This window comes from Otolemur garnettii, unplaced genomic scaffold, assembly GCF_000181295.1.
Source record: "Otolemur garnettii isolate 467f Iridium unplaced genomic scaffold, OtoGar3 scaffold00128, whole genome shotgun sequence".
NCBI classification, from domain to species: Eukaryota; Metazoa; Chordata; class Mammalia; order Primates; family Galagidae; genus Otolemur; species Otolemur garnettii.
Window position 1 is genome coordinate 1,365,128 of NW_003852523.1, and position 11,428 is coordinate 1,376,555.

At 53.6% G+C, this 11,428-nt stretch overlaps 1 protein-coding gene across 2 annotated transcripts in view; it reads right to left on the bottom strand.

Annotated features, from left to right (window-relative positions):
* Positions 1 to 11,428, bottom strand: part of TMPRSS2 (transmembrane protease, serine 2) — a 54,625-nt gene that overhangs the window by 19,758 nt on the left and 23,439 nt on the right. For both annotated transcript variants that reach the window (XM_023518095.1, XM_023518094.1), the window contains 7 exons: positions 11,025 to 11,135; positions 8,575 to 8,618; positions 6,567 to 6,738; positions 4,915 to 5,090; positions 3,799 to 3,894; positions 1,702 to 1,844; positions 1,131 to 1,283 (listed from right to left, as the gene is read on the bottom strand). In XM_023518095.1, coding sequence (XP_023373863.1) covers positions 1,131 to 1,283; positions 1,702 to 1,844; positions 3,799 to 3,894; positions 4,915 to 5,090; positions 6,567 to 6,738; positions 8,575 to 8,618; positions 11,025 to 11,135 — 895 coding nt within the window. The remainder of the gene's footprint in view (positions 1 to 1,130; positions 1,284 to 1,701; positions 1,845 to 3,798; positions 3,895 to 4,914; positions 5,091 to 6,566; positions 6,739 to 8,574; positions 8,619 to 11,024; positions 11,136 to 11,428) is intronic.

An 11,428-nucleotide genomic window follows, 5' to 3' on the forward strand; every position in this document is an offset into this window, starting at 1 on the left:
GGGCCAGGGCCTGAAGGGACAGCACAGTGTGGCACAGGCTGGTATGAGCCTGTGGCTTAGCATGGGACGTGGGCCTCCACCTGTGGAGCTGACGCCCCTCACGTGTTTCATGAGCAAGGTCCTCATGTCCTCCCAGATGCTCTCCAGACACCCAGGCCGGCACGCTGGCACGCTGATCCACCTGCAGCCCCTACACACAGCCTGCTCCTTTGCTTTCTCCTTCCCAGAGCAGGTGTGGCCTTAGCCTAGTGACTGTCCCCTCTGAGCCCCTCTCAGTCCCACCAGCTCCCCCCCTGCCATGCCGCCCCCTCCACCAGACAGCCGAGCTGGCGGTTTCTATCTGCAGTACGTTTGCCGGGAGAGGTCAAGCCAGGCCCAGGTCCCGTGAAGGCCCTGGGCCCTGGCTGTCATTTGAGGGAGACACAGATCGGGCCTTATGGGGTCATTCCCTCCAGTTCTGCCCCTCTGTCAACAGCCTGGGAGACCTTGGGAGAATTTAAATGAGACACTATAGAACATTTTCTTTCACCAGCTGCCTGGCCCTAGAAAACGCAAAAGTCTGAGAAGACTGTGGTTCCCAAGGCCCCTGAGTTGAGACGGTCTGGTGCTCACCTCACATCTGGGCAGTGCCTGAGACCAGGGCAGTCTTGAGCTGGGCACCCCTGAGGCTAACATTGCAGAGAGCCCCTGGGATCTTCCCTACCCCATAATCTTCCCTGTACCAGAGTCCAGGCACCACGGAACTCCAGCTGCCTCTCCACCCGCTTGGGGGCTTCCCAGCTTCCCCAGAGAAGGATGCGACATAGTCACGAGTCTTCCCTCTGCTCTCAGCCCATTGCCAGGAGCTTGATTTGATGAGGTCTGGGTGGGGTACCTGAGTCAGCTGAGCCAGAATTATGTGTGGTCACCAAGCACAGGGGAGACTTCTGCAGCTGAGCCCCCGAGGAGTGAGTGGGCACCAGAGGGAAAGCAACCCTAAGAGCAAACCCCTGGCTGAGGGAGGCCGGCCATGTCTGTGCGGACTAGAGGGCAGCACCCAGCTTCTGGCAGCAGAACCACTCCTAGCAGACGCCTGGCTTTGGCACCAAGAATCAGGATTGACTGGACTCTGAGCAGGATGGGAAAGTTACCCTCATTTGTCGGTAAATCCAGTCGGCAAACACTGTCACGTTCCCGTACACTCCTGGTCTGTTAGGCTTGGCACAGCCGGAGCCCCAGCTCGTGTCTCCCACCAACCACCAGACGCCATTCTTCAAAGTGACCAGAGGTCCTCCACTGTCACCCTGGGGGAGAGAGTAAGTTACTCAGAGCAGAAAATGAATTCACAGCCACTGGCTATGCCTGGAGGGACGATGGTAACAGATCTGATCTCCCAGAGAGACGACACCAGCTTCGATTTTAGTCTATACCAGCTAATAGTTACCAAATAAACTGCTTTTCATAGTTCAAAACAGTCTGTTCCATGGACACTTTCACCAAATACGGGTTTTCAGAGGGTACATGGCTAGCGTGTGGGATTCACGGCAACACTTGTTCCTGCCACCTGAAGCTCTCTTGCCGTTAGCACCTTCACTTCCCACAGCTGCCCCTGAGTTGGCTGTGTCCCCAGGGAGGCTCCAGTGACCAGGAAAGGCCTGTCTCTTAGGCGGTTCTCCACAGGAGCTGGGAAGGCCCAGAGGTTAGATGAAAACATGCAGTTACCTGGCAGGAGTCGACGGTGCCCTGTAGGTACCCTGCACAGACCATGGCAGGTGTGATCAGGTTGTTGTAGACGTATTTGCTGTTGCATTTCCAGGGCTCTATGAGGTACACCAGGGCAGCGTTCAGCACGTCCGAGGTCTTGCCTAAGGACAGGGGACTGGTTGAGCTCTCTCCCGCTGCTGGCACCAGCTGCACAGGAAGAACAGATTCCCCTCCCCTGGACCACCTACAATGCTGTAAACGGCCACGTCCCTGCCATCCTCTCTCCTCCCTCCCTCCATACTCCCTAACTCCAGGCCCTCTCCTGGGGATCAAGAGGTCTCTTGGGCCCAGGTTAATGCAGAGCAGGGGTTTGTCCTGAGGGGAAAAAACTACCTCCTTCTGGAATCTTCCACAGGGCCAGTCTTCCCATTCATCACTTGCTCTTCTCTGGACCATTCCCAGGACACAGGGGGCCCTTAGCCCACACAGCCCACCCGCGGTGGCCTGCACACAGGAACTGCTGGGGACATCGCCTGCACTTACTATTTCTGAGCCTGGCCCTCCTGCCCTCCACTGCCACTTGGAAGTCTTCTGGGCATCATGGGCTCAAGGCGTAAAAACAGAATCCCTCTCCATGCCCTCCTTCACCACAAATTCTCACCACCCAATACTCTATGGCTCCAGTCACGCAGCAAGAAGCCATCCTCTGCCACCGACCTCTCATTCTTCCCTGCTGACATTCAGTCCAGAAGCTCTAGCCCAGTGGCACCCTCGACTCTCCATGCTCACACCCCACCTGCTCTGAGCCACCAGCTTGCCTCAGGGGACCACAGCGACAGCCTTGTCATCATCGTCCTCATCTCCTCTTGTCCCTACCTTCTCGTCACACCACACACAATTGTCAGGTCACAGCTGTCCCCTCTGTGAGACCTCCCTGTCTCACACAAAGAGAAGCAGGGTCCTCATCACAGCCCATCTCCTCGACCTCCTGATTACTGGCCCTTCTGCTCTTGTCCATGCCTGACAGTCAGGCCTCAGTTCAAATGCCACCTCCTCCAAGAAGCCTTCCCTGACCACCCCGTCAAAGCAGCAGGGCCCCGTGCTAGCACCACCCTCTGCTGTCTGGAATCTCCCAGTTCAGTTGCCTCCCTGGGCATCTGCTCGCACTGCCCCAGAGCCACAGGGGAAGCATGTCTGCCTTGCTCTGTGCAATGGTGCATTCCCAGCACCAAGCAGTGCCCAACCCATCCCGGGTGGGCCACCAATATTTCTCGATGCTCCCTTTCATCTTGGATGGCCGTGAAGTCTTGCCCCCTTGGACCCCCAGCAGCAGTACATTTCTGCAGACAAGGTGACAGGATGACCTAACTCTCTCCCTAGGACTCTTCCTAATTTACCCACCCTTATACTTTTCCCCTTGTGTTGAAGGACTTGTATACATGAGCTAAACACTTCTTATAAGGATGTAAACCAGGGGGTTCTCAACCTTCCTAATGCCGCAGCCCTTTAATACAGTTTCTGTGGGTTACAACCCACAGGTTGAGAACTGCTGATGTAAACAGTATAGAAAATGCACCTTTGTACCGCCAAGTGCTTCCAGCCCCCATCAGTATGAAGCAGCCAGGACCCCTTCATCTAAAACCATCCTGGGGGAGGACACAAAGGGCAGCCAAAGGAGCTGGGCAAGCTGTATGGGGAAAGCTGCCTCCTGCTCTGTCCACCCCAGCAGAGGGACAAAGGCTTTGATGGAGTGAGGCTGGCCTTGTGGGTCACAGGGGCCCCCTCTCAGCCATGGTGGGACTTCCAGGTGGCCCACAGTGATAATGGGCACAAGCACAGGAGACTCTATAACTCCCACATTTATGTGGCCCTTGAACTCCAAAAAGCTGTTTCCACACACTGTTCCATTTGATCTTAGTAAGGACATTATGTGTTGGGGAGCGTGGGTACCATCATTCCCATTTAGCAGATGGAGAAACTGAGACACAAGAACTGGGGAATTGCCCAAAGTTATCCAGTCATTGAGTGGTAGAACTGGGATAAAACCCAGACCTCCCCTTCTGATCCCAGTGCTCTGTCTGCCAGCCCAGCAGACCAGCATGCCAGTTGCCTCACCTTTGTCCTTGGTTGACCCCCACCCAGAAATCCAGCAGGGCTGTTCCGGCTGCAGCATCAAGCCCAGGTTGGGCAGGCACACAGGTCTCACTTTGTCTGTTTCCAGAAGAGAAAACAGGTGAGCAAGGCCAGTCTCACTGAGGGCTTCGGCCATGGTCTCTGCCTGGCCCTTCCCCACGTAACTGCCGAACCCACATTCTCACTGCTGCCCCCCCACTCTGGCCCCTCCTTTCAGCATCAAGGTTTATGCTACTTGGCTAATTATAATTATATAATATATAAATATAATAATAATTAGCTAATTATTCACTAGCTCTGCTTCTAAAAATTCGTGATGTGTCCTCTGAGAAACAGAGGGTGGAAAAGACACTTGGGAGCCAATGGCTGAAAAGCCAGTGGCACCTGGCTTCTCCCTCGGAGGCCTAAGCTAGACACCACACCATCACCCAACAATTGGCTTGTCTCTGCGAGAACCGTCTCCCAACTCAAACATGAACACTTCGTGGGGTAGGATGAGGTTTGGCTTCTTCTGTACCCATGTGGGACTAGAACATTCCAGACCCTGAGTCACACTAGAGTGGTGGCCACATAAAAAGCTAAGGGAAAGCATATTTTTTTAAATTAGGCATCTTGCTTTCAGAACATATATTTTTCTAAAAATAAAGTATCTTCACAAATTATAGACCACATGCACTCAACCGGAGGCATCTTGGTTACTCTGAGGACATCTGGCAACGTCTGGAGAGAACACTGGTTGTCACATCTAGGGAAGCTGCTGATGTCCAGTGGCGGAGGCTGGTGGTGCTACTGAACACCCAGCTGTGCCCAGGACAACTGTCTGCAAATAACTGACTGGCCGCAAGGTCAAGAATACAGTGGAGCAGAACCCTATTCTAGGCTTTTCCACTGTGGCTTTTCACTGTGGCTTAAACCTCCAGTGGAGGACAGACGAGGGGCTGCTGCCTCCCTCCAAAGGCGGTAAGCGATGTGGTCTCTGCTGAGCCTCCTCTGTGGCCACCCCACTGTGCACCACCCTCGAGCCACGCACACCTCCCTTCTGTTCATCTCAGCCCAGGCTTTATTTCCAGTCAACAGCTCCTGGAGAGCCACACTTACCATTAAAAGTCAGGGGCGTCCGCAATTTCATGAGCGCAATGTCGTTGTTCTTGGTCTTGGAATCATAATTTGGATGAGGAATCACTTTTTCCACCCGGTTTCCACTTCCATAGAACATGAAGGATTGTCTCAGAATTCCCGCAAATGCTGTCCAGTGCCGTGGGTTGTTAAGAGGTCTAGGAGATAAAAACGAACCACTTAGCATCTTGGAGCCGCAAACACAAAACACTCATCTGATGAACTTCAAAAATCACAAGCCAGGCGGGGCCGAGTGGCTCACACCTATAATCCCAGCACTCTGGGAGGCTGAGGCAGGAGGATCAATTGAGCTCAGGATTTCCAGATCAGCCTGAGCAAGAGTGAGACTCCTCCAACTCCAGTAAAAATAGAAAACCTAGCCAGGTGTAGTGGCAAGTGCTGTAGTCTCAGCTACTCGGGAGACTGAGGCAGGAGAATGACTTGAGCCCAGGAGTTTGAGATTGCTATGAGCCGTGACACCATGGCACTCTACCCAGGCATAGAATGACACTCTGTCTCAAAATAATAATATAAATTTTAATTTTAATTTAAAAAAAGAAAACAAAAGTCATAAACTGGAGCCAAGATTCCCAGAGGTGAGTGGACTACCCAAAACCATCCTGCCAGACTCTTCAGCTGGTGGCTCGGCGCCTGCTCCCTGGCCCCGTCCACCCCACCTGCCCTCTTCCTCATTCTTAATGTACCTCACTAGAAACCCACTCCTCCTGGTTCTCCTGCACCAGCTCAACTGGACACTCCCTGTGGTTCCAAACACCATTTCCAGCAGGACTGGCTCTTACCTACCTTTATATGCCAGAGCATTCCCTGGCACACAGTAGGTGCTTTAATCAACGTGTCCTGATGAACAGACCTGAAGTCTAATATCAAAGGATGCCCTTTGTCTTCGTGTGTCCCTATTAAGAGACTCCCAATTGCTAGAGGGTGCTCAGACCCTGGGGAATGGGGGGCGGGGGGGACTCGTGGTGACAGCCCTTGCACCCTGCACTCCCCAGAGCCAGGAGTTACACTGGCTGAGCCTTTCTACTACAGAAAGGCACATCGGCTGAGCGAGACTTCCCCAAAATAGGCCTGTGATCAAAAACTATGTGTTTAAGAAAAAGGTGGAGAAGGGCACTATATCTCCCACAAAAGCTGCCACTATGCATTATGGCCACCCTCAGGCCCCCTGTCTACATGGGTAATGCCACAGCCAAGGATGCTTAGCCCAGAGAACCTTCCCGCAGGACAGCATGAAGTCCCTGAGTGTGTCTGAGGGTGCCCTCTCCCGGGTCAGCGTCCGGGACAGAGAAGCCCTCGAGGGGACAAGGATTTTTCACAGGGGTGGGACAGAGCAGGGAGGACGGCAGACTGGAAGGGACGCTGGCACAGCAGCTTCACTGGGCATTTCCTGCCAGGCCACATCCCAGCACCCAGAGCCCATGTACACATGCTGAGGGGTGGACACGGGTCACACGTCCCGGGTATTGGCTTACCCAGCCCCCATCAGTGCCAGAGCAGGCACCTGTACTGCCCCCATTTCTGCACAAAGACCCTGGGGCTTCCAAAGGTTGCCAGGCATCAGGAGTGTGCCCTGGCGCCTGCTGCCCCCCATCACCCTGCGCTCCAGGACCTACTCTTCCACGCAGTGTGCAGCCGTCACGATCCACTCAGGGGTGATGATGGAGCCTCCACACACGTGGAAATTCTGGACATGCAGGCTGACCTGCCAGGGCCAGTCCCCCAGGTTGGCGCCCGAGCCACCCACAATCCTGCTGTGGCTGCTCGTGTTCCAGGTGGCCCCGCATGCTGAGGACGACAAGCAAAGGCCAGCAGGCCCCTGAGACCAGCAGCAGGAGCCACCATGACACAGCCAGCCCCCGCCCAGCCCTAACCAGGTGCCACCCTCCCAGGGTCCCAGGGCTGCTACCAAAATTCCCTTTGTTGGAGTCTCACTTAGAGGACTCAGCTGGGCTCTTTTCATTGGGAAAAGGACAGTCCCCAGCCTGCACAAGCCCCCAGGAAGCACCACTTCCCTGCAGGAACCCCTGAGACTCCACTGGTGCTCCCTACCAGGTGAGAGTCTTGGAGGGAGTGATGGCATCCCCAAATTCTTAACCAGAAAAAAAGAAGATGGAGCAGGGCCAGGCTAGGAGTGAGTGAAAGGTGGGTAAGTGAATGATGGGGTTGAGTGAGGAGTGGGAAGGTGAAGAGTGGGAGAGTGAGTAAGAGGTAGGTGAGGTTTAGATGGGTGGGTGAGTGAGGGGTGGGTGAGGTTAGATGGGTGGGTGAGGGTTAGATGGGTGGGTGAGTGAGGGGTGGGTGAGTGAGAGGTAGGTGAGTGAGGGGTGGGTGAGGGTTAGATGGGGATGGCCTCAAAGTCATACCTGTCCTATTGCCACGTGTTCCTCCGGGGCTAACCCATCTGGTGGGTGGGCAGAGGGGACTCCTGAGAAAGCCCCAAATCCACCCAAGCCAGGGAAGGAGATATGGTGTTTGGGGCATTTGAGGTCCTAGCACTTCCCCAAAGAAGTCTCCACAGTGGCAATCGCTGGCCAAGCCCCCACCCAGTCCTGTCCCCAGTCACTGGCAGAAGCTCAGTGGACTCCCCCAACAACCCGCAATTTACCTGCCACCTGCAGAGCGCCCTGGTGTCGGGGTCTCTGCTCCCCATGAGGTGGGCTTGGGGCAGAGGGCAGGCCACTTGGGGCTACTGGACACCGACTCAGGCCCTAAAGAGAACCCGAGCTTGGCCTTGCCGGGAAGTGCCCGCACCTGTTCCTTCCACCTCTTCTAATGGAAGGCTGAGCTCAGGCCCACAGTCCCAGGACCGGACTGGGCCAGCCCAGAGAAGGAAGGACAGGGACAGTCCCTTTGCTATTTATAAATAGTTTGGAAACAATGCCAACACTGAGGTGGGGACACCGAAATCTCAGCCACTGAACAAAACAAGGAGGGACTGGCCCAGAGACCAGGGGTCCCTGTGGCTGGTGAGCACCTAAAGGCCACAGCCTGCTGGGATGTATGGCAAATGCTTCAGATCCACCAAGGGGCAGCCACCAGAGCCAGCTAAGCCATGTCCTTCGTTGCTGGGGAAGGAGCCCATAGGCCTCCATCTTAGGCAGCCGAGCCACAGAAAACGGGGCCTTGTAGGTTTCCTAAGCTGCCTGTCCTCAGGGATGCTCTCAGACCCAAGTGAAGCCCTCAAAAGTGTATCAGCATTTGGCTCGGCGCCCACAGTGCAGTGGTTATGGTGTCAGCCACATGCACTGAAGGTGGTGGGTTCGAACCCAGCCCCTGCCAACTAAACAATTGCAACAACAAAATAAAACAGCCAGGCGTGTGGCAGGTTCCTATAGTCCCACCTACTTGGGAAGCTGAGGCAAGAGAATCACTTGAGCCCAAGAATTGGAAGTTACTGTGAGCTGTGGTGCCAAAGCACTCTACCCAGGGTGACATAGTGAGACTCTGTCTCAAAAAAAAATTATATCAATATTCAAAAAAAAGGAGCTCCTTGGACAGAGCAAGAGGCCTCCTGGCACACTCTTCCCTCTCTACCTACCCTAAAGACGCAGGGGACACTTTTCCTGAGAACACAGTTTCCTGGTTAGAAATATTTTAAAAGGAGAACTGAGAAATACTTACCTATACAGCGCAAAGAAACCACCTTTTTTGAAGAACAGGTATTACTAAATAGGAAGAAGGGAGAACTCTATTAATGGTCACTAATAAAGGAGGGGGTGACTGACTCTCAAATATTTAGAAATGAATATTTGCTTCCAACATTCTCTCCCCTGTCTCCCCAGACATAGAAAGACCCAGGACTGAAGACCCAGCAGGTAAGCGACCTGAACAGGGTGATGGCAAAGGGCAGACAAGTTCCCTGTTCACAGCTGCTGTGTGACCTTGGGCAAGGTACTTAGCTTCTCTGTGCCAATTTTCCCTCATCAATAAAATGGGATAATATCTGTACCAACTCATAGGGTGCTTGTGAGGGTCAGCATATAGTAATGTTAGTTTTAATTTTTATTCTTGGAATTTAATCCTCTAACTTTGGGAGCTGTTTGGAAACCCATGGGTCCATGTGACCGCTGGACACCTACAACATGGAAAGCCGTATGACTGATAATTTGCCTGGGAGCAGAGAAGGACTGAGTTACTCATCTGGGAGTCAAACATCCCAGTTATGGCAGAAAGAGAGTCTGGCAGTGGCTCTCCCTGTACACTGAGATGGAAAGAGGTGGTCCTGACCGGCAGAGGACAGCTGCTGTGTGTCTGCAGAACATAACCCATGTCAGCAGGCATCAACACTGGCCGAGGCCACACTGCCACTGAGGTGAGCAAGGCACAAACAAGCTGCTCTGAAATCCCGACTTAGCAGACGGAATAATGAGCCCACACCCCCCATCCTGGCCAACTTGAGTGACTGAGGCCTTTCCCAACCATAGCCTCAGGCTGGCTTCATTCCAACCTCCTAGAAAAGAAATAATAAGGCAGCCACCACAGAATTACTCCTGCTTCCGGAGTAATTTGCTTCCAACCCCAAGCAAAGCCCCGTTGCCCTGAACCTCTCCCAAAGCAGCTAACACAAGCCCAGGTCCTAACACAGGTCCTTCCTGACCCCTCTTACGGAGGGAGAGGCCCTGCGTCCTCAGTGACTACAGGTCTGTCCCTTGTGGACTTCAGCTCTAGGGCACTGAGAGCGCCAAGCAGAGACATGCTCCCCTTAAGAGAAGACCTTCTCTAAGAGTCTTAAGGTGGACAGGACACCTTAGGTGCAGCCACCGGCACTGGGCACAACAGAGACTCAAGTCTGAAAGGGCAGCTGCTGAAAGTGGAGAGGAAGAGAAGCCCCCGTCCCTGCCTCCTGGACAGAACAGCAGACAATGACCTTCTCTTCTTTCTTCCAAACCCTCCAGCCACCTGTGAGTTCCCAAGGCTCCTGCCAAGGGTGGCAGCCTCCTCTCCCCTCTCCCACCTCCTGCCCCCACCAGCCTGGCATTTTCTTGGCTCCCTGATTTCTTCTGTGTAACCAAGGAAGACAAAGAACCACTCAGCCTTTACAAAGCACTGGGCAGCTGTGTTTAGCTTCTCAGCAGGAAACCACAAACCTCAGCCCCACTGTTCTGATGGGTTTACCCGACTACTCCTGTCACATTCCCAGGGACTGTCCCCCAGACACCTCAGCCTGTGGCCTCCAGGAATGTCAACCTGCTCCCAGCCTCCCACTCAGAGGAAAGGTGGGGCGGTGCTGAGATGCACACCTGGCCCCTGGAGGGCAGGCAGGCGTGCCCGGCACCTGGGCACAAGCACCCAGACCCAGGAAGTGAGAAGAAAAGGATGCTGTGTCTCTTTGACATCAATCACCGTCCAGGCAATGGCAGTGCTCCTAAGAAGTTGCAGACATGTGAAACACATACAAACCAAAATGAGTGGCCTAAGTCCTCCCCCTCAGCCGTCTTCCTGCCCACTTCAGCCATGTGACCTAAGCTTTGAGTTTATTCCTACCCACCAGACATACTGTGACCTGTCCAAGGCCAAAAGTCAGGTTTGAGGTGCAGGAAAATTTGCTAAATTGCACTAGCCACTTGCCCCCAGGCCTCCAGAGCACTGCCCACCCTTGCATGATGCCTCCTGACACTGTTCTTGTGAGTCAGGCCTCAGGGGACCGGCCACCCTCGGAAGCAGCAACACCCCTAGCAAACCAGGATGAGCCAGTCACCCCAGTCAGGACCCTGAGATGTACTTTTGGGTTCCTAGACCCTCCACGGACACAGCAGGTGTTTCCCTAATGTATGGAAGAGAAGGGAAAGAAAGAAAGAGAGTTCTCCAGTTTGCGGGTTCCTCCCGTGAGGGCACACAGCTACTGAGAACAAATGCCAGTCGAGAGGCCTCAGCCTCTGCCGTGAGTAGACGCAAGTCTGTGTGGACTGACCAGTCCTGGTCGGACTCTAGCGTCCTCCCAGTGCGGAGCTCAGCCAGGCCCCGACGTGCAGCTGGGAAGAATCAAACTCAGGATGTGATTCCCCTGGCCTGGCACCCCCAGGGAGCCTCCTCACAGAATGTTTCAAAGAAAGAAAGACATCACCACATACCTGTGGTATAGTTTTTTATAGAGTTCGATGTTGCCAGCACTTTTGTTCAGTTTCATAAAGTCTGAGGCACCAGTGTCATCTGTTATTCCTTGGCTAGAATAAAAACTATTCCTAAAAAAGACAGGAAACCTCATTTACAGTGGCCAGGTCACAAGCAAGCACAATTCCTAAGCTGCATCATTATATTTTCCATGTGTGATGTTCAGAATAAGAGGAAAACCTTAGCATTTTGGAAAACGAAATCACACATTCTAAATGAGTGACACCGTGTTGCAACTATTACGACCCAATATCCATGAGGTGTCAGTTACAGCCCCTCCATTGGTCCCATTTCTAATCAAATTTGGGTGAGTACGAAGGCATGATAAGAATCGGATGTATGAGCACTTAATCATACATACATA